Source organism: Capsella rubella, unplaced genomic scaffold (assembly GCF_000375325.1).
Source record: "Capsella rubella cultivar Monte Gargano unplaced genomic scaffold, Caprub1_0 scaffold_7, whole genome shotgun sequence".
Lineage (NCBI taxonomy): Eukaryota > Viridiplantae > Streptophyta > Magnoliopsida > Brassicales > Brassicaceae > Capsella > Capsella rubella.
This window is the reverse complement of record NW_006238917.1, coordinates 1,755,980-1,779,754: the sequence shown is the minus strand read 5'-3', so window position 1 is coordinate 1,779,754 and position 23,775 is coordinate 1,755,980. Positions and strand designations below refer to the sequence as shown.

General features: G+C 35.7%; 7 protein-coding genes across 8 annotated transcripts; 4 read left to right on the top strand and 3 right to left on the bottom strand.

Moving 5' to 3' along the window:
• Positions 1–3,311: 3,311 nt before the first annotated feature.
• Positions 3,312–9,017, top strand: LOC17879701. Its single transcript, XM_006285776.2, has 21 exons — positions 3,312–3,556; positions 4,191–4,324; positions 4,404–4,488; positions 4,594–4,647; positions 4,719–4,810; positions 4,905–5,008; positions 5,098–5,170; positions 5,238–5,922; positions 6,004–6,201; positions 6,288–6,386; positions 6,465–6,528; positions 6,612–6,739; positions 6,819–7,065; positions 7,148–7,412; positions 7,487–7,610; positions 7,700–7,758; positions 7,841–7,928; positions 8,008–8,197; positions 8,282–8,523; positions 8,597–8,656; positions 8,749–9,017. The coding sequence occupies exons 1-21, from the start codon at positions 3,518–3,520 to the stop codon at positions 8,857–8,859; spliced, it is 3,141 nt and encodes a 1,046-aa protein (XP_006285838.1). The 5' UTR covers positions 3,312–3,517; the 3' UTR covers positions 8,860–9,017.
• Positions 9,018–9,361: 344 nt separating this feature from the next.
• LOC17880892 (high mobility group B protein 5) lies at positions 9,362–10,771 on the bottom strand. Its single transcript, XM_006282691.2, has 8 exons — positions 10,683–10,771; positions 10,538–10,592; positions 10,365–10,439; positions 10,208–10,265; positions 10,067–10,111; positions 9,896–9,976; positions 9,721–9,807; positions 9,362–9,626 (listed from the first exon to the last, which is right to left on the bottom strand). Exons 2-8 carry the CDS (start codon positions 10,582–10,584, stop codon positions 9,603–9,605), a joined length of 417 nt encoding a protein of 138 aa, XP_006282753.1. The 5' UTR covers positions 10,585–10,592; positions 10,683–10,771; the 3' UTR covers positions 9,362–9,602.
• A 1,024-nt stretch (positions 10,772–11,795) lies between these two features.
• On the top strand, positions 11,796–12,341 carry LOC17880474 (S-protein homolog 21). Its single transcript, XM_006282455.1, has 2 exons — positions 11,796–12,044; positions 12,138–12,341. The coding sequence occupies exons 1-2, from the start codon at positions 11,796–11,798 to the stop codon at positions 12,339–12,341; spliced, it is 453 nt and encodes a 150-aa protein (XP_006282517.1).
• Positions 12,342–12,539: 198 nt separating this feature from the next.
• On the bottom strand, positions 12,540–15,011 carry LOC17879266 (protein NTM1-like 9). 2 transcript variants are annotated; one of them, XM_023779196.1, is made up of 6 exons: positions 14,679–15,011; positions 14,036–14,538; positions 13,614–13,958; positions 13,194–13,517; positions 12,973–13,102; positions 12,540–12,846 (listed from the first exon to the last, which is right to left on the bottom strand). In XM_023779196.1, exons 1-6 carry the CDS (start codon positions 14,842–14,844, stop codon positions 12,665–12,667), a joined length of 1,650 nt encoding a protein of 549 aa, XP_023634964.1. In that variant the 5' UTR covers positions 14,845–15,011; the 3' UTR covers positions 12,540–12,664. The 2 variants fall into 2 exon arrangements, with proteins under 2 accessions (XP_023634964.1, XP_006286077.1); XM_006286015.2 differs by having other exon boundaries at positions 12,983–13,102; positions 14,679–15,009.
• Positions 15,012–15,347: 336 nt separating this feature from the next.
• Positions 15,348–15,823, bottom strand: LOC111829710. The gene has a single exon (XM_023779619.1). The coding sequence runs from the start codon at positions 15,731–15,733 to the stop codon at positions 15,554–15,556; it is 180 nt and encodes a 59-aa protein (XP_023635387.1). The 5' UTR covers positions 15,734–15,823; the 3' UTR covers positions 15,348–15,553.
• A 1,292-nt stretch (positions 15,824–17,115) lies between these two features.
• On the top strand, positions 17,116–19,278 carry LOC17878225 (protein RKD5). The gene is made up of 5 exons (XM_006283964.2): positions 17,116–17,197; positions 17,305–17,545; positions 18,115–18,413; positions 18,515–18,738; positions 18,819–19,278. Exons 1-5 carry the CDS (start codon positions 17,146–17,148, stop codon positions 19,038–19,040), a joined length of 1,038 nt encoding a protein of 345 aa, XP_006284026.2. The 5' UTR covers positions 17,116–17,145; the 3' UTR covers positions 19,041–19,278.
• Positions 19,279–20,929: 1,651 nt separating this feature from the next.
• On the top strand, positions 20,930–23,734 carry LOC17877381 (probable serine/threonine-protein kinase CST). Its single transcript, XM_006283736.2, has 6 exons — positions 20,930–21,247; positions 21,356–21,732; positions 22,348–22,483; positions 22,588–22,721; positions 22,821–22,944; positions 23,130–23,734. Exons 1-6 carry the CDS (start codon positions 21,199–21,201, stop codon positions 23,582–23,584), a joined length of 1,275 nt encoding a protein of 424 aa, XP_006283798.1. The 5' UTR covers positions 20,930–21,198; the 3' UTR covers positions 23,585–23,734.
• Positions 23,735–23,775: the final 41 nt, after the last annotated feature.

The following is a 23,775-nucleotide window of genomic DNA, read 5'->3' as shown; positions in this document are numbered from 1 at the left end:
CAACCAAATATGCTCTTATTTCACAATTATATACATGCCAGTGCCTTGCGTAAAACTAGGATGAACCAACAACTAGGCATGGTTTCAAATTGATCATATAAAACCAAGCCCATTTCTGAATTCTACTGTTATCGTTTATGTAAACTCTAAGATAGTGCTGGTTGAGTGGTTTTACATAAAAGACGACGCTTACGGCAATATAGGCGAACTTTACTTCGGAATTCAAAAAGGTTTTATTTTTCAATTCATAATGAAAGATTATCTTGTTATCATGTTTTACGTTGAAAACATTTGTTTAATGTTTAATTTTATTTTCATCGTTTTTCTTCGGCAGTATACTTTGGTTTACTTAATTGTCAACATTATGGAAGAAAATAATGAGGTTTGCATGTGCGACCTTAAGTCAAATATCGAGACCAAACAGTGTATATATAAATGCCAAAATTAAAGTCCATATTCATACAAAATATAAGAAATTAAAAAAGAAACTATTGATAAAGGCTCTATGTATAACTTAAAAATATTCAATTTGATAAAAGCAATATATAAATTTAGTTTATTTACTATATTTAAAAGTGTGGTGTAGAAACAAAACTATTTACATAAAACAGTATGAATCGACGACCAAATGATAAGGCCGGGAAATTAAAATATAGAAGAAAATAGTTTTCATATAAATTTGTCCATATGTGTATATATATATATAGATGTCTATGTATTCTTTAATTACATGACTGACTTAGTGACGATGAGTCCAAATTATATATTATAACCCATTGGATTCTCTCTTATAAGGCCAAAGCTTCTTCTTTGGATTCTTCCTTTGGATTGGAGAGTTTGGTGTACCTATTAGCTTCTCCTCTAGTCTTCTTCTACTTCTACCTATATATATTTTTTTGCTTTACTTCTCTCTCTCTCTATCATTTTCTTTTGTATTTATTCCCACATTCTTCTTCTCCTATTCTTGCTATGCATGCTCTTATATTAGTCCCCGAATAATTAACGAAATCATAATACTGATTTCGCTTTAACTGAAGATACAAAAAATTCAATACAAAACCTTACTAAAATGGAATATGCGGTAGTAATCTTTTCTTTTTTCTTTGTTACAGATTGCTTTTGTTAAGCCCTATCCTATTTCTTACCTTTCTATTATACCTCATACTCATGTTGCTAAATCATTATTACACGGATATCTATAGTGAAAAAGAAAAAGCTTCAGTAGGAATGTAGGACTATGAATATTGTTGAACAAAACCTTCAACTCAAAGTGAAGACTGTTTTTTTTCGGGTTTGTCAGTTGTCAACGATATTTTCTACCTTCCTCTTTAATTATTGCAATTTAGCTTTTAATAATAATTATTAGCATATGCGTATATAATATTTGTTACCATAAGTTAATTGGGTACTTTAAAATCATTCATCCAAGCCCATTATTGATATCTTCAATCAGGCCCAGCACATCAGTTTGTAACATACAGAGCGACGATACTTTGCAATTTCTCATGCCTCTTAACAATTAGCCTAATAGAGTATCTACTATCTACTATATCTAGGAAACAAATGTTTCCAGTTTATCTTACCATTTATTTTTATTTCATGATCAGTCATGATGTTTTTACCCTTAGAAAATCATTCAGGAAATCATTGGTTTAACTAAAAATATGATGCTTGTGTTTGTTTGTTTGTTTTGTTCCGTAGTCACTTAGCTAGACGTTACAATCTATTGATTATAATCAAAATATCGGACGTCACACTAAAAAACAGATCTTTGATGAAGTTTTCACGTTTTTTGGTGTCTTGATATTTTGTTTCTAATGTCAGTCATTATATTACAGAAGCCGTTTCTCGAGTAATATTTTTTAATAAAAAAATCAAAATCAAAATCAAAATCATGTCCAAGAGTAAAAGTAATTATGGAATATTTATCGATCAAAGATAGGGATAACTAAAAACTTTCAGGTCAGTCATTATCTTTGGTCATGAATCATCATGGGACAACCATCTTTGTAGCTTCCTATGTTAAAGAGACCGTATGAATGAAATTATTCAGGATGGGTTCAGTGTTTCTGATCGTTGCTTTTTTTGTAAAACCAATCTATTACGCTAAGAATCGTAATTTGATAAAGACAACAATAAATATTAGAAAGATTAGTTTATATCAAAGGCAATTTACAATTAGCTAGAAAAGAAACGTATGTCTTTCCAGAATATACTTTCATTTATTATTTTTTAACAAGAAAAAGAATATATGAGTTTAATATATCGAAAAAAGTCGGTGGTCAGAGAGCTATCAAAGAAAAAGGCAGCGTGATCGCTCACCGTCCATCTACACTAAATCGGACGTCTCTCGTAAGAGAAGGGTCAGATCAGATCACCAACTTCTTCAGCTAGACGACCCATATTAGAGAGATTATGCTTGCCTCGTGTACTGTTTTGACTTGTCTATTAAGAAGACCCTTCTTTAGCTCTATCATGATTTATGATATTAACAGTTTCATTTGGTGTTAATCGGTAAAGCAAAACTGTAAGTCTTCATTTAAGACTCTTATTAAGTTATAAAAACCCCACATAACTGCTAAGAGAGATCTAATAAAATACAACAATAGACAAGACTGAATTTTTAGATATGAAGATAATTTTTATTCTATAGGATTCAGTTTTGGTATCTTTTTTTTCTTCTATCATGTATGGCGTAATGATCTTCCACTCTACTCTAAGAAGTACACATGACAAAAGCTCGACGTCTTCATCTTGTGTTGGTTGGATGAGTTAATAAAAATCATTGTCCCATACGGACTCTATGGCATGGATTAAGGTTTATGTGGTATCTATATATATAGTAAAATTTGTAATTGCTTTGGTTGCAGGTAGTAGTTACATTTTCCGAGTATAATACAACAATTTTAATTCGTTTTAGCAAGTTCATTATAATATTTTAGATAATGCATTTCTCAGGAATGATAAAGCCATCCATATCAATAAATATTCTTCAAAATTACCAAGAAAACAAGTATTAACTTTTCTCCTTTGGAAATCCATCCAATTTTTTAAATACGCATTTGAATAACAAAAGAATTTTAGTTTGAAATTTTAACAATTTAATGATAATGTGTATATTTTTACCGTTTGGTTAGTCAAATGTGCTGAAATAAATTAATCTTAATTACATCCCAGATACTGAGGAATTTATTTGACTTCAAAATGTGTAATTAGTAGTATGATTTATGTTGCCATATATGTTATGATTAAAGATATTTCCTTTTTTTGTTTTTTTTTTTGGTAGCGAGGGTCGCCGTTTATAAAAAACCGTCAAATCAAAGGAACCGTTACTTCTTCTTCTTCTTCTCCTCTAACACTCTCACTTCTCGTTTCTTCTCCCTCCCTCTTCTCCAGTTTTGGTGATCTCCCAAACTCTCTCAGCCATTCCGAGTTTGATCTCTGTCTCTTTTCTCATCTTATCGCTTTTATAAAATTAGTCCACCTTAGTTACGATTCACTTCGCCGTTCGATAAAGATGTTCGTGAAGAAGTTGGTCGAAATAGCAGCGAAGAAGGTACGAATCCCTGATTATTTATGATTCCTTCTTTCTAATCTTCTTGAACTGTTCATCTTCTTCTCCAAATGGGTTTATGATAGATTACGTGAACAAATTTCAAAAGTTTGATTTGATTATTTCGAAATTCTGGAGTTTACTGAAATCGATGTTAGATCCATCTCAGAATATTATTTGAATTTTTCTCCCTTTGGTCTTGGTAATTGTTTATACTAATTTCACAGAATTAATTGTCAGTTAGAGTGTAATTTTGTATGATTAGGTTTTGTCGGATTTATTACACAGATCTTATTTACACTTGTGAATGTGACTCTGCCTCTGTGTCGGTTCGTGGTTAGCCCAGATATCTATGTTTGATCCAGTTTGAACTAATATTAAAAATAAAAACAAATTTATTATGACGTAAGACAGTATTTTGTTGCCACGCATGTTTCGTGTCCTAAATTTTGAAAATTCGCATTTAATTCGTATCCAAATTGTTGTAATCACCAATTTATCTTTTGACTTTTCTACTTTATCCATACATTAAGACTCAAACCGGATGGCTCTGTGTTTATCAACTGAACCGGCCGGTTTAATAAGAACGATCAAGACAAACAGTGTCTTACCATTTCCCTCCCATTGTTGTATTTAGCCTGGAGGAAGTTCGTCGGAAGGACTGAGAGCTAATGACGTTGAGCCACGTGTTGCTCTACACTATGGAATCCCTTCAGGATCTCACTTGTTTGCTTATGATCCAATCCAGAAGATGCTCGCTGTTTCCACCAAGTAAAGATATATATTTTAAAGAAGTTTTTATTAGTTGTTTATTGTATATTCATACTAACTTTTGCTTCTTGGCTCTCAGGGATGGTAGAATCAAACTATTTGGGAAACATCAAACTCAGGCTTTACTAGTGTCAGAAGAAGCATCTACAAGCAGGTTTCTTGAGGTACTTCATTATCTCTTTCTTCTCTTATATCTCCTGTTTTCTTTTATTTTACAATCACATAGCCATTACAACAGTTTCTTCCTCTTTTGTTTTTGAATTGTTCAGTTTGTTCATAACCAAGGAATCCTTCTCAATGTGAATGCCAAGAACCAGATTGAGGTCAGACATTTATTGATTCGTTTAACTAGTATTAGCATTTACGATTTGGTCTGAAAGCCAAGTTTGCACAGGTTTGGGACTTAGACAAGAAGCTTCTGTCTCATGTTCATGTATTCAACGGTGAAATCACTTCTTTCCGAGTTATGCAACACACCCCTTACTTGTATGCTTCCATTTCTCCTTCTCCTTCTGGTATTAACTTTTCATTGTTTCTTGAGTTAATGACACTAAAAACAAGTGTGAATTTGGATTGGTAGCTATGTTGGAGATTCTTCTGGTAATGTATCGGTGTTGAAGATTGAACAAGATTCTAATCAAGTTATACAAATGGAGTACACTATACCTTATTTAGCATCTAATGGTAATTTGCAAAATTCCAAAAATAGCTTCTTTAATTTACCTTTCACATGGATCAAATCGTTTTTCTTGAAACATCTTGTTGTTGTGTAGGCTCTCCTGTTGAAGCTTCTGAGGATACTTCAGTTGTGAGCATTCTACCACAGCCCACAGCTGAAAGCAAGAGGTAACAATTAACAAATCTTTTGTGGTGAAAAGCATATTAAGTGATTCACACTTTTGCTCCATTGCAGGATTCTACTGGTATTTAGTAGCGGTTTTATAGCATTATGGGACATCAAAGAAAGCAAACCGGTTTTGAAAACAGGAGGACATGGGATGGTCAAGCAGGACGCTAAGAAAGCAACTTGTGCTTGTTGGGTTTGTCCTTCAGGAAGCAGAGTTTGTGTTGGCTATACTAACGGAGATATTTTAATATGGAGCATTCCTTTAAAAGGAGAATGCTCACCAGAGAGTTCTGCTATGATCTGCAAGCTTAACCTCGGATACAAATCCGAGAAGATACCAATATCTTCTCTGAAATGGGTTTATGCAGAAGGGAAAGCAAGTCGGGTTTACGTTACCGGAACATCCTCAAACTCGCTGCAGGTGGTTTTATTAAATGACCAAACCGAAACTCGGATGATTAAGCTGGGGCTTCATGTGTCTGAACCTTGTGCTGATATGGAGATGATCATAGCTGATGTCAATGAACAGAGCAAACATAAACAGGACTATCTGCTGGTCCTTGGAAAGTCTGGACGTGTGTATGCTTATGATGATTATATGATTGAGAAGTATCTACTTCAGTCTCAATCTAAATCACCTCCTTCTCTCCCAAAAGAAACTGTGGTTAAGCTTCCCTTTTCAGATTCTAGCAGCATCACTGTAGGAAAATTCCTCACAAACCCTTCACATTTGCTGAATCTCTCAGATGAGGTAAATCTAAACTGTGAGATTGATCCACCAAGTTTTGAATAAAATGAACATTCTTGAGCTTGTGATTCTCTTATGCTGCAGGATTATGCTCAGCTGGCGAAAGATGCTTCGCCTTTCCTTCCTTTTCAGACAGTGCCAAAGGAAGGTTCCCGTTCTGCACATTTTCCTGGTTTCACAAAGGTTAAGAATGTTTACATCACAGGGCACAGTGATGGAACCATTGGTGTATGGGATATGACCTGTCCTTTTCTCATTCCTGTATTGTTCCTGAAAGAACAGGTAAAAGGTCCCGAACTCTTTTGTATTAATTCGCAAACGCAGATCTCTCAAAAATTGTTTTGCCTTTGTTGTTTGTTTCTTATCAGACTGATCAAGATGTATCTTCTCGTGGAAGTGCAGCACTGACAACTTTGCATTATGACAGCAACTCAAGGCTTCTTGTATCTGGTGATCATAACGGAATGGTAAAAAGCATCTTACCCAAAATACTGTATTGAATGTCACTAACATAGAGGCTTATGATCGATTTTAATCTTTTGCAGGTTCGCCTTTATAGGTTCAAACCTGAACCATACCTAACAGAAAACAGTTTTATCCCTTTCCAAGGTATGTTTAACATATAGAAGTTGGCTCTACTATCATCAGGGTATCTTTTATCCTCATAAGGTTATATACATTTCATTTTCTAGGAAGCTCAAAGAAAGGGAACAATCATATTGTGCAAAGTGTTAAGTACATAAAACTTACTGGTTCCATAACCTGTATTCAGAAGAGCCAAAACTCGAAACATATCGCTATTGGATCAGATCAAGGACATGTAAGTTTCTCCTTCTTCAACTTCCTTGTAGGATTCGTTAGTTGAAGTGATTGCTGTGTTGATACCGGTTTACTTATAGGTTTCTTTGGCTGACATTGAGGAAGCAACTGTTTTATACTCAAAACACATTGCAAGTGATATCTGTCCAGGAGTCATCTCCTTGCAATTTGAGAGTTGCATTGTGCAAGGCTTTGAGAAGAACGTGTTAGTGGTTGCTATGAGAGACTCATCAGTTTTTGCTCTGGACAGTGACACGGGAAATATGATTGGGACCAACATGATTAAGCCTAAAAAACCATTCAAGGCTCTATTTATGCAAATCCTAGGTAGGCTCTCATGTTAACCTCTCCCTTTTTAAGTTTAAATCAAAAATCAAGATGTCATTGATTTTCCTATCTTTATTTGCAGATGGCAAACAAGATTCTTCAGGAAATGGATTAGATACGAGCAGAGAGAGCACAGTTGAGGAGATTTCAATAAGGCAGCCTTCGGTTTTGCTTTGTTCGGAGAAAGCTATATATATCTACTCCTTGGCTCACGTTGTCCAGGGGGTGAAGAAGATCCTCCACAAGAAAAAGTTCAGTTCTTCATCCATTTGCTCAGCTACTACCTTCTATGGAACCTCTGGTGTTGGTCTTACACTTGTTTTCATAGATGGCACGGTTGAGACAAGGTGAAAACACATCTGCCTTTTCATCTTTCTTCATATAAGCAAAAACTCTCTCTAAATGCTTTGACTTCCGTCAGGTCGTTGCCAGAACTCTCCCTGCTGAAACAGACTTCCATTAGAGGCTTCACATATTCTCCACCAAAGTCAAATGCCGTACCAGAGACTATCATATCCGCTTCTTGGGATGGAGATCTAGTCATGGTACCCCTCAGAAAACGTGCCCTGGAGTTTACTGTAGTAAGTACTCAAGCTGGATTTTGTGATGATGATCATTATTTTTCTTATTGCAGGTCAATGGAGATGATGAACTTATTGTCAGCTCAGTTTTACCTCAAAAAGACACATTTAGGTGAGACTGATGCACGTCTGATTAGATGTATATCATACAGATGAACTGAAAAGGCTGAAATTCCCGTTTACTTATGTTCCAGGCTTGTGGAATCCTTGAGCCGAGTTTACAAAAAAGATAATGCGGTTTGTCACGAAGGAATCATCACATCATCTCCAAAGGAAAAGAAGGTGGAACATCGGTTTATCACTTTCTGCTACACCCATAAAAACAAGTTTGAGTACTAATTCATCTTCTTGTTTGTTTCAGGGTATGTTTGGTGTCTTCAAAACTAAATCGAAGCGCACAACTGATACAGAACCAGAATGTACCAAGGAAACCGTCGAGGAGCTGTCTAAAAGTTTTGCAACGGCTAATTTCCCATGGAATAACAATGTTGAGAGAAGTAGAGAGAGCAATACAGTTACTAGACTTGACGATGAAGAAGAGTTGGACATAGGTATGCTCCACTTTTGATGTCCTTGCGTGATGCAAGTTTTGATTTTGGGATGTCACTGATCTTTTTCCTTTTGGACTTTTGAAGATGACATTGACATTGACGATCATCATGATCAACAACAACAAGAGAAGCCTAAAGAACAAGGGATTTTGTCAGGGCTTAGCAAGCAGAAGATGGCAAATAGGTTTAGCAACTTCAAAGGTAAGCTGAAGCAGATGACGGCGAAGAATGAGAAGAGTGTTGTAACCAATGACGAGAAACATGAGGAGAAAAACGGCGCCACAGTTGATCAGATCAAGAAGAAATACGGGTTTAGCTCGACTGAGGTAAGCTTCTAAAAATCTTACACAAGTTTGTAATTCCGGCTCGTTGATCTCCATCTTCCTGTGTGTTTTACAGGAAATGGGAGCAACCAAAATGGCTCAAAGCAAACTACAAGACAACCTGAAAAAGTTGCAGGTATTTATTAACTTCATTCATGGCTTTGCATATATAAACTTATCTTCGATAAATTCATTTAGAGACTTGAAATATGCTTTATATCTATGCAGGGTATTAGCTTGAGGACGACTGAAATGGAAGATACTGCCAAATCTTTCTCCTCTACTGCAAAGGAACTGCTGAATGCTGTTGAGTTCAATAAACAGAGCTCAAAATCTTAACAGTCTTTTCTCTGGCTCGATTATTAGTCTCTTTAAACCACATCTCAAAGAACTCTGAATATCAAAATTACCATTCATTTTGTTTGACGATATTGCTGAACATTACTGTAAATACTTATTTCAAAGTTATACAAGTGGTAGTGTGAGGTTTGTTCAACTTCTCTCGAGCTTTAGACAGCAGATAATTCCACCATAATAGAGCAGCAATCTCAATTATAATATCAATCTGTGTACGCATGAATCATTGACAGAAATATCTCAGTGTTTTAGTGTAGACGAACAATGTCAAGCTGTAACCAGTGCTTGATGATAAACAACATTGAATGCTTCGAGTAGTTTGCAAAATCCAACAAAATGACAAAAGACAAAACACAAACATGAGACAAAAACAGCATAAGAACAAAAACCAATATTCCTTGAAAGAAAGCCAGATGAGATTAGTTCCTTTGTAGACAAAGTTTGTATATTTGACTTTTCTTCACCAATCAACATAGAGAGCAACTAGGAGTGCAAACACATTTTATAAGATGTAGAAAATAAAGCTCAAAGCTAAATCCAAAGTTATGATGAGAAGAAGTTGGAAGTTACATCTGAATAGAAATCCGACAGTTAACAACAGAAAGGGGGAAACATAGGAACAAGGTAACTAAATTCTTCTCCCTAAAAAGTAAACTAGCTAACACACAGATGATGACACAAACACAAGGAAATTACTTGGATACACAAATCACTGATCCAACTCCCTAATCATCAGCTCCTCCTGCCTTCTGTAATACCCAAAAAAAAAACAGCTCAAATCACACTAACAAAGAAGAGAGCTTAAAAACAATGGAGATTTTCTAAGTTAGTAGTAACGCAAACCTCTTCACTTGCTCCACCTTCTGTCACCTCGTTGACGACAGACTTGGACTTGTCAGATTCATCTCCAGTTGGCTTGGTTCCATTAGCCTTAAGGAAAAAGAAAAACATTACATTATTAACAACACATAATAAAAAGACAAAATAACAAAACAAAACAAGGAGAATGATTAGTTACCAGATCCATGTTATACTGTTGCAAAGTGGCGGCATACTCAGTCTTTTTGGTCACTGCTTTTGCTACAAAAGGTGCTTTGTCCTGAATCATCATCCATACAATACTCATAATGAGTTCTACTTACATATCTGATTAAACTAAAGAAAAAATAAAAGGCAAAAGAAGACTCACTTCCTCGGTCATAGATTTCCATTTCTTTCCAGCAGCTTTGCCAACCTATATTTGAAAAAATAAAAAACACACACATCAAAGTATTATTAGGTTCATTCATATCTAAAACAAATCTGAGATAAGTAGAGTAAACTTTATTACATTGGCCACGGATTTGTTATCAGGATTAGCTAGATTGAACTCCCGTCGGAACTCGTCCCTTTAATACAAGAGATTCATTAATTAATTAAATCTAGATTAAAACAGATGTAATCAAATTAGTGACAAAAGAGAGAGAGAGAGAGAGATTGAAAATTACAGGAAGACGAAGAAAGCACTTGGAGGTTTCTTAGGCCTGTTTGGATCCTTTGTTTTCTTTCCTCTAACTTTCAATCTGGGAGAGAGAGAGAGAGAAGAAGAAGAAGAAGAATTTGAGAGATATATAAGGAAACAATTTTGAAAATAAGAATCGAATCACAGAGAGAAAGATACCTCTCATCAGTGCTCCTCCCAGCAAATTCCGTTTGGTTATCCTTCATCTCGAGATCTAACCACATAGCAAACCAAAACAAACAAAAGTAAGAATCGGTGATGACTCGGACTTGACTCAGAAGAAGCGGCGAGTGCGAGCTTTTACCTCTGTGTGAACGAACGCTTTAGGGTTTTTTTGAATTGTGGAGAGACGACGATTCTCTGATATTTTCCTTTTCTTTTTTTTTTTTTTTTATGGATGCGCTGTGTTGTTGTCAATTTAAAAGAAAACAAAAATTCAGATTTCCCCAAAACAAATTTAACTTTTTTAAAAATATTTCGTGATGTGGCGGGATTTGTCAAGGTGGATCTATGTAGTCACTTCGAATCCTGACCGTCCGTGTCTTATTTAATTGTGTCCACATTAACTCGTGTTGATGAACTGTAATTATCATGCCAAATTTGTTTATCACGCGCTTCAGGATCTACTGACAAAATAACTAACCAAGTTCAGATCTATCATTTGTGTGTTCCCAAGCAGCACAATTTTGTATTTTACACTCTTTAACTATAATCGCTTTATGTATAACACATATTTTCCTACATACATAGTATATGTTTAGGTTACAAGTTACAAAAAACAAAAAAACAAACATTACATTACATCATCCCTAATTAGTAATCACATACAATATTAAACGAAACTTGAACTCTCGTCAGCCTCTATGTCTCATGTGTTATGAACCCACCAGTCTGCTCCACATTCCCACCATCACTGCCACTATCACCGCTGCAACCACCTTTCATCTCTTCCCTTTCTCTGTTTTACTTTCTACTCTGCATTTGTACCTGTGCCACAAGTTTCTCTTTAGACAAAATATTTTTAAGAGTTAGAAAAGGTAGAATCTTTGAATGAAAAAACAGAATCAGAGAACAAAGGAATCAAAAATTTGAGTGAGTTAAAAAAGAGACGAACCAGGAAGATCCCAAGGTTCCCATTTACAGACATCGATGTCAGGGATGACTCGGGCATCGGAGTGACGTCCGTTGATCTTGAGGTGAAGGTAGTGATTGAAAATATGTATTACATAAAGACAAAATTTAAGTTACAAACTTTAATATGAAACGGAAAGAGTATGAAAGAAACCAATAAATGAATGAAGTTACTAGCATTAAAAAGTATGGGGTTATCTTTGCATATAATGTACATAGATACTCTATGTGAAAGGTGTATATATATACATATTCATGTTAACCAGAGTAAAATAAAACAACAAAGATGGGGAAAATTCTAATATGTTTCCTTTTCTTGTTTTTCTTATCCATCCAAAAAATTGATTCTGTTCTTTTATTTAGACATTTTAACATCCAATTTTCAAATCACCTTCCAGATAACAAAAAACTTATGTTCGAATGTAGATCTGGCAACGATGCAGCGTCCAAAGTTGTATTTATTTCCTCTGATACTACATTCACATTTAAATTCAGAGTTTACCTAAAAACTTTGATATGGTGCAACTTATGGAAGGTACTTTTATCTCTTGCTCATTTGGTGTCTAACAAGTCTATATTATTCTTTTGATGTTTTGTATACATATCCTTTTGTAATCATATTTTTCAGGGACCTAATTACGAGCAACATGTAAAACTTAACGCATTTATCGCGAAAGAAAGTTTTATACATGATATATGTGGGGGTAGGAAACCTAACGTATGTTTCTGGCAAGCGCAAGAAGATGGAATATATGTACGAAATAATGCAGCCGGAACCTTTAAGTTTATGTATAAATGGGATACACAACGTCCAAAATCTATATTATCTTAGATAAAAAAAATCTACAAAAAAATATTATTAGCTTACAAGTATTAAATATATTTTATATAACAATGTTAGATTGAAAAAGACTTAAATTCCAAAAAAAAAAGTTCTTTTTAAATGAGACAGTTTTTTCCAAAATAACTAAACAAGTTCAGATCTATCATTTGTGTGTTACCAAGCAGAACATTTTTTTGCACTTGACACTCTTTAACTATAATCGCTTATGTATAAGTACACACATTTTCCTACATACATAGTATATGTTTAGGTTACAAGTTACAACACAAAAAAAAAAAAAAAAACAACATGATGCTAACATTACATCATCCCTAATTACATACAATATTAAACGAAACTTGGATTCTCCTCAGCCTCTCTGTTTCATGTGTTATGAACCCACCAGTCTGCTCCACATACCCACCCCTACTCCCACCATCACTGCCACTATCACCGTTGCAACCACCTTCCATTTCTTCCCTTCTCTTCTTTTCTTTCTGCTCTGCATTTGTACCTGTGCCACAAGTTTCTCTTTAGACAAAGATACTACTCAATTTTGTTTTAACACATTACTAGCTCCATAACTCGTGGCTCACATGCTCTACCTATATATATTCATTAATGTCTACAACAAGTTCACTTGTTCTTACCTCGTTGTCTGCAAGTCTGCCTGCTTTTACTTGTCCTATAGTTCCCCTCGCCCTGAACTTTATTTGAGGTTTGACCAAGGAATCGCTCTTCTCTGAGTCTTTAACTGCAACTTCTTTGGCCTGCATATCACATAACGACTAATATAAAAGATGCATCCTTTATCTCTTGCATGCCCAACACACAGAACTTTCGGAGTTACTACTCTCGTACCTCGGGAATAGTAGAGAGTCCTTCATTCACCTCCTCCCGCTGTTGTACTTCACATTGATTCTTTTCATCAGACGGCACAGAGCTAGAGTGCATCTGCAAACGGATTCTCCTTGGAGCAATCCCCTGGTTTAATAATCCAGTATTCGAACGGTTCTGAGGCTGTCGAGCTCGAATCTTTATCCCCCTCCCTTCTGTGAGGTTGTTCTCGGTGTTATGATTGATCTTCTGCTCTGGATCAACGAAATCACCATAGTATGAATTAGTGGCAGGGTAAGCCGATACATCGTCACTTGGCCACCCAGAAGCTCCATGATCTGAACCATACTGATCAAACAAACGATGAAAATTGTGTCAATTTTTACTTATGTCATCCAGATAATGTCACAAGTGATAGTAAAGATAACATCTGGTATAGCTCACCTGCAACTGCACCATCTCGGCATCTGTATCAGTGTAAGTCATAAAGTCGTTGAAGAAAACATCCTCAGGTGCTGCAGACTGAAGCATCTTATCAGATGAAAAGATCCCATTTGGTGCGACTGGGTTCTCTCTACTAATCGATTCCTCGCAAGAGAAGTCATCAGGGTTATTAAACACCTCCTCCAACAATTCAGTTAGTGATACATCTGGTTCGCTGGTACCATCTTGAAATTGGAATCCAATCTCATCATAACTGAAATCACCAACATACGTAGAATCCACACACGGTGGTGGTGCATTTAGATCTTCAAGATCACAAGATAACCATGGATTCTCTTCACGTGCCTATGAACACAACAAACTCAAAAAATTGGTCAAGTCGTTCGCTCAAAAAGCCTAATTATTAAAGAGTTTCAGCATACCTCAGTCATTGTCCCATCTGCAATATTACTCTGAGCATAGCCGCATCCACCTGAAGAATCTGATGGTTTCTCCACTGCAGCATCAGAGGAAGGTGTTTCCTGGACAAGATCAGAGGATGTATCGTCGGGTGAGTATTTGCAAGGGATAGGAGCCGGTTCATCGGACTTGACACCATTGACCCTATCATCAGGCTTGTGGAAGAGGCGACACAGAACAAAAGGGCTTTGACCAGGTGCAGTGCCGTCAAGGTCCTTAAGAGTGGGACGATACTCGTGCATAATCCAATTGGTGCGCTCGCCTTTAGGAGCTCGTCCGCGGTAGAAGACAAGAGTCTTCTTCATACCGATTAAAGTCTTCTTGGACTTGATACTCCGATCCTTACCAGTGGCTTTCCAGTAGCCTGAGTCAGTGGCTCTGTTAGAGCGATGACCGTTGGGGTACTTCCGATCACGAGGGCAGAAAAAGAACCACTCTGGATCATCAGTCTTAATCACCGAGAGAGCTGTTAGCAATCAGATTTGTTTCAATTGGATCAGAACAAATATTTTTAAGAGTTGGAAAAAGGTAGAATCTTTGAATGGGAAAAACAGAATCAGAGAACAAAGGAATCAAAAAATTGAAAGAGTTAAAAAAGAGACGAACCAGGAAGATCCCAAGGTTCCCATTTACAGACATCGATGTCAGGGATGACTCGGACATCGGAGTGACGTCCGTTGATCTTGAGGCGAAGGTAGTGATTGACGAGCTCTTCATCGGTAGGTCTGAATCTGAAACCTAGAGGAAGCGACTCCATCGATACAGCTCCCATAATTTACTTCTTAGGGTTTTCCCACTTTTGAATAGCACAGTCTCTCAGCTTTTTTCTTTTCTGCTTTCTAAAAAGTCTTCGACACTTTGCTTTCTCGCATCTCATCTCATCTCCTTCTCTTTTCTTTTTTTTCTTCCCTCTCTCTCTTTTCTTTGTTTTTTTTTTGGACCACGTGAGAAAGATAACTTCCACTTACAAAAACACTTGTCTTCTTCTGTCTTCTGGTCTTGATGGGCTTTTATTATTTGCAGCTAAGACCCAACAAGAATTTAAAGCCCAAATCTTCCTGATTCTTCTTTTGTGGTTTTTATGCTTCAAGTGTATGGAGATTGCCTTGTCTACACTACCAAATCTGAATTGGACGAGGGATTGTAAGATTTCAAATACGAATACTTTGCGTTGATTAATCGTTTTGAAAGTGATACTAACCTCGTTAACATTTTAATACAAACACATTTATATAAACATAAATCTTTTATTTGGTCTCAATACACAAAAGCATATACATATATATATGATGCTATTAATTAAAGTGGTCTATATGTACATAACAAAACAATAAAATGAACAAACAAAAATAAAGCCTTCGGGTAACAACAACATGTCAATATCCCAACACTTCATTATCCAAAAGTTTTAAAAGAAGAAAGAAAGAAAAAACATCCAAACACTTCATCTTCTCTGCGCTTCAATTCTAATGTGACGACACTTACAGTCGCGAAAGGTTCGAACCTGCTGGAAAATAAGACACGACAATAGGAGCTCTCGGAGATTTGCTTTTTGGTTTCTTCAAGGACAAATCTTCCAAGTTACTCGCATCAGTTGAGCTGATACGTGAGCCTGATTTTGGAACAAAGCAACCAAAGAAGGACGCAAAGAGAGATGACATGATGATCAATAGGAGTTTTTTTTTCTAACTGTGTGGAAGTCTTTTTGTATATACTGTACTTGAATGAAAGATGTTTTAAGATATGTTTTTTTTTTTCTCAGGTAATATGAGAAATGTTGTGTATTTATAGGACAACAAAAAGGAAAAGAAACCATCGTTGAAAAATTCTTGGAGACGTTTCTAGGAAATAACATATTTAATCTTGCTGGACAAGCTTTTCCCTTTTCTTAATTGGATACTGTTTGACTCTTCTACTTCAAAATATTGGGCCAAATTGGACCAACTGTTGATAACACATTGATACGTAAACCATCCAATTGGGTTTTTACATATCACCATCCGAAATTTTGTCCAAAACAATAATATCACTATCCAATTGAGGTTTTTCCAAAATTTAAGATTAAAAATTAGCGGATATTTTTTTTTTTATTAGGGCAAATATGTTCGATTAGGAAACTAAATTATATCTAAGCAATACAAAATATTTCGATTCTATTTCTGATTTTGAATTTGAACTTTTAAAATATTTTCCTGCTTTAATTTAGCTTTAAAAAATTGTTTTGAAAAGAAATAAAGTATTAATAGAGAAGTTGTAATAAATCATACCAAAATACAACACAATTATTCAATTTAGTTTTTGAAAGCCTCAAATGAATTGGCTTTTAAGTATACAAAAAAAAAATTATATTTAAAATTTCCAATTATTCAATTTAATATTTTATCACAAAAAAAATCTCAAAATAGCCAAAATCTAATGTTTCTGCCAGAAAACAGAATAGAAGAACTGTTGCCAGTTTTATTAATGTTTGAGAGAAGAAAGGACTCAGCACATGACTTCAGGAAATGAACCCAAAAAGAGAAAATCACAAAGTCATAACGAATACTTCATATAATTGACCAAATTGGAAATAAACTCAAAAAAGATTCTAAGGGATATGTCTCTGATTCATTTACCAAATTCAACCTTTTGTAGAATCATTCTGTTATTTTCCTTTTCTCTTCTTAAAAGAAAAATAGAAAAATCGGAATTTGCCACTTTTCGGACATGCGTCGCGCGTGTGAGTGTGTTATCACTAAACTGGCTCGGTTCCGAGTCACACGCCTCACTCGCACGCTTACACGTGCCGGTAGCGAATATTCTAATGTAACCGAGGACAAGAATTTATTTCGAGTGGCTTTATTGGTAATTTCAGTGATGGACCAAGGGCTTCTCTCTCTTTTCACTAAAACCCTTTTTCACTTGAGATGTCCAAGAAAAAAAAAAAAAAAAGAACCCTTGGATTCTTCTGCAGATTTTTTTTACTCTTAAAAAAGGAAGACAAAATATTTACTGAAGATTTTTTATTTTTATGTTAAAAATCTTTGAGGAGGGGTGTGGGGCTTTTAGCGACTCTTGGTCTTCTTCTTCGGACATGGCACATTCTCTAACCTCACTCGCTGTTTTCCAGAGCGTCATCCGTAAAGGTCAGTCAAACAAAACTCTGACTACAAATCTCTCAATTCGGGTCGGGTCGGGTTTGAGAAATGGTTTTTATTTTTGTTTTGTTTTTGCTTGTGGGGTTAAAATGCAGAGTTGGTGAGGAGTTTGCATGTGTATGGATCTGTGGAGACTGAGAGAGAGTTCTTGTTCGAGAGCCAAAGCCCTTATGTGGAGCAGGAGAAACCGGAGCCTCTGTTTCTTTCCGAAGATTTCCGGCCACCGGAGGACATCTCGGAAGGTTCGGTTTTTGGCACGTGGCGTTGCATCTTCTTGTTCCGGTTTAATCAGCCGCTTCCTCTTCCTCGGTTTCCTACTCTTCTCTGCCTTTCACGGTAACGCTGTTTTGTTGACTCATTTATTTATGACCGTTTTTTCCCTATTCTTTTTAATTTTGTTTGGGTGCTGTTTTATTAGTGTCACATCACTCACTACGTTTGATTTATTTTAGAATCTGGGGTTTATCCTAATTCGAATTCTAGATTAATTTTTTTTCATAGAGATATTATAGAGTGTACAGCCTTATATCTTTATCGATTCCAAGTTTGTGAAATAGAAGAAAACATCGCATAACCACTATGGCAAAACGTAGCAGGGGAATAGGTAATGTGAATAGAGTTATTTATAAAATCAGTAGAGAGCTGGAGTCCTCCATTCTTAGGATGTGTGTTTATTTCTTGTTCTTCTTGTACTGTACTTGCCACAGTGTTTGCATAGTTTTCTTCTCTTTTAATTAATCAATTGCACTGGTCCTTTTTTATGATTCTCTGGTTCATAATTATTACTGATTAGACCAAAAGTTGTGAATCAGTTTGATTGTAGTGACTCACAAACGACACATTGTAGTGTTCCTGAGTTGTGTTTTATAAACTAAACATGCTTTTTTTGCTATTTCTATTGACAGAAACCCTAAGCTGAAGGACATCCCTAATTTAGCCAATGACCTCAAGTTTATTTCTGAATTAACACCGAAGACACCATCAGATCAGGAACTATGCAGTAGTGTCGAATCTCGTGAATTCAATCAGCCTAAACCGCTAAAACGTGTCTTTAAAGAAGATAGTGTTCAAGATTGTGAGGTTGATCAGCCTAAACCGCGAAAGATTGTCCTCAAACAAGATCTTAACTGCCTTCCTGATTCAGAAACCGAATCCGAATCCGAGCAAGAATCTGAAAACGAAATAACTGAACATTCCGAATCAGGTATCTCTTTCTTGAATATGTTAACCTGCCAGATCAGTGATAACTCTAGGGCAGTTTTACGGTTTTGGTGATTAATGTTCGGGTTTATTGCAAAAATACAGATGCAAAGACTGAGATGTTGAGGACGAAGAGGACACCATCAAAGATCGTTGCTGGACTTTCCTTAGAAGATCTTTCAAAATACTTTTGTCTTACTATCGTGGAAGCTTCTCGTAATCTCAATGTCGGTCTCACGGTTTTGAAAAAGAAATGCAGAGAGTTTGGGATTCCCCGGTGGCCTCATAGGAAGATCAAATCTCTCGACAGCCTCATCCACGATCTTCAGGTCAGCTCTCTGTCTCTTTATGAATTTAATACATCAGCAATCCACTGAAACAGGCATTGCTATGTTTTGTATTTGCTTAGAGGGAAGCAGAGAGGCAGCAGGAAATGAGCGAAGCAACAGCAATGGCGGTAGCTAAGAGACAGAAGAAACTGGAGACAGAGAAGAAGAATATAGTGGAGAAACCATTTATGGAGATACAGAAAGAAACCAAAAGGTTCAGGCAAATCAACTTCAAAAAGAGACACAGAGCTTCCAGAGCCAAGAAGAATCAAGAATCTCTTGTCTCTTCCTCTTCTACTTAAGAAAAAAAGAAACAAGATTTTAGGCCTTATAACAGAATCATCGAACATATTTAGTTAGTTAGGGTTTCTGTTATGAAGTGATTTGGTATTTAGGAGTAACAACAGATCGCTAAGCTAAAGCCATGTTTGTTTGAATATTTTTTGGTGTAAGGAGTTCCGAGAAGGTGAGGAACGTCCTGTATCATGACTTTTTTTTTGTGGTCGGAAATCGGAATTAAAATCTATCTTGTTTTTTTTTTTTTTCATGTTTAATAGTGCAAGTAGGGAGTACTGTAAATATCGAATTTGTGTAGATAAATAAGGTGGTGATGGTGAGAAAACAAACCCAAAACTTGGTTTCTGAACTGATCCAAATCAACAAATCTGGAGTGGTCCCTTTTGCTAGCTCGTGCTTTGAAAATCTACGGCGACTCTGTCCACACGACAAAGACCATTTATAACGTGTACCGTACAATGAGGTTCGTCCGAAACTTAAGAGACTTAACTACAAGTGTGTGTATGTGTGTGTGTGTGAGTGATGTTCCTACGTCAATAAGGAAGAAAATGAAAATGTGTTTTCCACTTAATGCTCCGCGTTTGAATAATGTTGATTGAAATTTCACTTTCCGTCTAATGTGGCATTTTTATATGTGGTCAAGTATCCTTTTGATATCCTTTTCAATGTTTTAATAATTTTTTAATTTTTTTTGTTTTAACGTGGGACGTTCCAAGAAATCGCAGGATTTGAAATCTTTTTAAAGAGAAAAAATAATTAAGTAATTGTAACAATAGTTTATTTTTCTGATTTAAAAAGTTTAATACAACATTACTCGAACATATAAAACATCTTTGACCAAGTGAGAAACTTAAATTCTTCTACTCACCTTCGGTAGACAGATTCATATAGTCTATATCCTGACTGTGCCATTGGAGAATTTTGATGTCTCTAAAGTTGAAACAACTTTTATAGTGTAGAAATCGAGTTTTGTTTCAGATTAGTGGAAATGAATGAGAAAATTCCAAAAAGATACAAACATCCAAGCTATGTGACTCAGAGGCTGACTTTTTGTGTATTTTGCTGGTACAAGCAAAGTCTTCTTACCAACGGTTTCACACATCTTTGTATATATACAATAATCAATAATGTTTTTTTCTCTAATTTAAGTCAATATTTATTATCATATCTACAATAACGAAATCTGGACTCCGGATTTAAAAAGACTTTCTTGTTTCTGATCATATATTCCTAGTTGTAATCGTTTGAATAAACATCAAGTTTTAATTACATAGTTGTAATAAGTATCTTTTTTTTTTTGAAGTAAGAATTAAGAAGAGGTCCTCCAAAGAGAATAATAGGGCTTAGATTATATAATTATAACGTCTTGAATCGAGTAGATTATAACGTCATGAATTCATAGGGCTCGATTAATTTAATTTTACAGTCTTCAATCTAGTACTTTTAATATAGGGGTATAATATCCAAAACTTTCTGGTTACCTTGTCTTTTTACAAAATATAATTTATTTCATACTTTTGAAAACTAATATAATTCATCACCATGATGTTGTTGGGATGGGTTCTAAAATTATGTGAGCTAAAACTAGAAACAAGTTATAGATTTCCAAAGTGAAAACAAGAATTATCAACTATTTTTTTAGATCACACGATCATATCTCTGATAGAAAAACAAATAAAATGATTGCCAAAAATTTAAAAATAAAATTTAAAAAGAGATAGTTTAAGCTTTGGCTATGAATACTTTTTGAGTCGATCTTCTTGGCTCTTTCGTATATATATATTTTAATTGTATTTTAATTCGTGGCAACACTGAAAATGAAAATGACATGTAAGACCAAAACATGGAAATTGTCATATAGAGAATGATAGGGTTCCTCGACCTCCCTTATTTTTTCTTGTCAAATTGGGGCAAATAACAAAGATATTAAAACCCTTCTTCGGTTTCTCACTTTCTCCTAACCAAATCCCAAATTTTTCTCCCTTTTATTTTTTTGTATCTTAAAAACCCCAAAATTATTTGCAAACCCATCAAATTATTCCAAACTCCAGCAATAAAAGCACTCGATTCATATCCATATCCACCATTCCTTGTCTGAATTGGTAAAACAAGAAAGGCAAGAAAGAGGAAAGAGGAAAGAAGAAGAAGAAGAAGGCTCATGAAATGGGTTCTTGTTGTTCAATTCCTTCCAAAACACGTCTCCACAGCCATGGTAATCTTTAGTTTACCCAAATCCAGTTCTTGTTTTGTTCTTTTATGTGTTCTTCTCTTACATAAAAGATCTTAACTTTCTTATCTCTCTGTTTTTGTGATATAACAGCCACAACGAACGGCCACAGCAATGGAACAGATTTCTCATCGATGACGTCCACCACCGGCGCGACGACAAGCAGCAGCATCGGACGACGGAGCCAATTTTCTGGAGCGGCGAGCGAGTGTTCCGCTGGGAAAATCAGTGATTCCGGTCTGCTCCTGGAATCGCCGAATCTCAAAGTGTACACCTTTCTGGATCTAAAGACTGCGACGAAGAATTTTAAACCGGAGTCGATGTTGGGTCAAGGAGGGTTCGGGAAAGTTTACAGAGGATGGGTCGATGCCAAGACTCTTGCCCCTTCTAATCCTAAATCTGGTTCTGGTATGATCGTAGCCATCAAGCGATTGAATTCAGAGAGTGTTCAAGGATTTGCAGAGTGGCGAGTAAGATCTTTAATCTCTAATTCCCTAAAACTTTTTCTTTTCCTTTGATGATTTTGATTACTTCTTTGACGGGACCAAAAAAAAAAAAAGAACTAGCTCAATTATTACGTCTTTTGATCAAGATGAAGAAGAGTTGACTATTCCAATCAAGAAACGACTTTGACTTTCTCTGTTGCAGTCTTAAATTATATAGTTAAAGAAAATTTCTTAGAATAAATAATTGATGTTTTGTACTATGATTAGGTTAACAGTTTTATAGTCGGAAAAGTCGTTATAATTCTTTGAAATCGAGTACCTTACTATTTACCATTTGAAGATAATTTTGTATATACATTGTCTGCCAATATATTCTCCTCGCTATATAGTTATGAACCTTCCATTGTTACAGGACTTTCGACTTTATGAGTTGAGGACACGTTGTTATTATTACAAGTACTATTGTAATAAAAAAAATTATCCTACGTAACATTATAATTTTTTTAAGTAGTATTTCTCTATTCTCTGATTTCCTTAGAATTATTTAGGAGCCGGAGACCTTTCATTTCGTATATTGAATTTGTTAACGCTAAATATGCTAAATTTGAGATTTGTTATTTTGTTTTTGATTTTGGACAGTCAGAAGTTAACTTCTTGGGAATGCTTTCACACCCAAACCTGGTGAAGTTATTAGGATACTGTCGTGAAGACAAAGAGCTTCTGCTAGTCTACGAGTTCATGCCTAGAGGAAGTCTAGAGAATCATCTTTTCCGACGTAATTAAGATCTCCTAAACACACAATACATTTTTCATCGTTATAACAACGTACTCATAGAGAGAAATTTGATTTACTCTGTATGATCTCCATTTTTGATTTAGGAAATGAGCCTTTTCCTTGGGACTTAAGGATCAAGATTGCTATCGGTGCAGCTCGTGGCCTCGCGTTTCTACACGGCTTACAAAGAGAAGTCATCTATAGAGATTTCAAAGCATCCAATATACTTCTCGATTCGGTTAGTCTAATTTAACACTCGCAATAAATAGATTAATGTGTAATCGGTATTTCCTTTCTTTGCTAATTAATGAAGTGTATTTGACAAATATGTGCGTAGAACTATGACGCAAAGATTTCAGATTTCGGATTAGCAAAGCTAGGACCAGCAGACGAGAAGTCACACGTTACGACCAGGATCATGGGCACATATGGTTATGCTGCTCCTGAATATATGGCAACAGGTACATATTTAAAAGAATATAAAAGTTACGGACTTACGGTACAGACCTTATGTCTATAGTCTTTTCTGAAATGCTAGTATTCGAAAACATTAATTAGTCTCTCTTTTTAGTTACACTAGTTGTACAGTTGAGTAGTTGACTTTGACTTAAATAATAAACACTTCGTGTCTATTGTTCATCCTCAGGGCATTTATATGTGAAGAGTGATGTATACGCATTTGGAGTGGTACTACTAGAAGTGATGACCGGACAAAAAGCGCACAACACAAAAAGGCCGAGGGGTCAAGAGAGTCTAGTCGACTGGTTAGGACCAGAACTCTCAAGCAAACATAGAGTGAAACAAATAATGGATAAAGGCATTAAAGGTCAATACACTACCAAAGCGGCGACAGAAATGGCACGCATCACACTCGCTTGTATCGAACCCGATCCAAAAAACCGACCGCACATGAAGGAAGTGGTTGAAGTCCTAGAAAACATCCGAAAACTTAATGTTGTCACTGACCGTTCTTCCACTAAACAGGCTGTTGCTAGCACGTCACGTTCTTCACCACTTCACTATCAATACGGATATAGAGCTGGGGCACTTGGGGCTGAACGGAGGAGAGCGGCGCCTGGACGGCTTGGAGTAGAAAAATGAATAGTTGTTTGATATATCTAATTTTTTCCAGCGGAATGCAATGGTATAAGTTTTTTTTTTTGGTTTACCTATGATTAAATCATTTCTTGTCATATTATGTGTGGTTTTTATAATACTTACATTTTTTAGATATATTTTTCACATTCTTTATATTACAATTTAATTTTCACTGGAACTCAGGAGAAATGTGT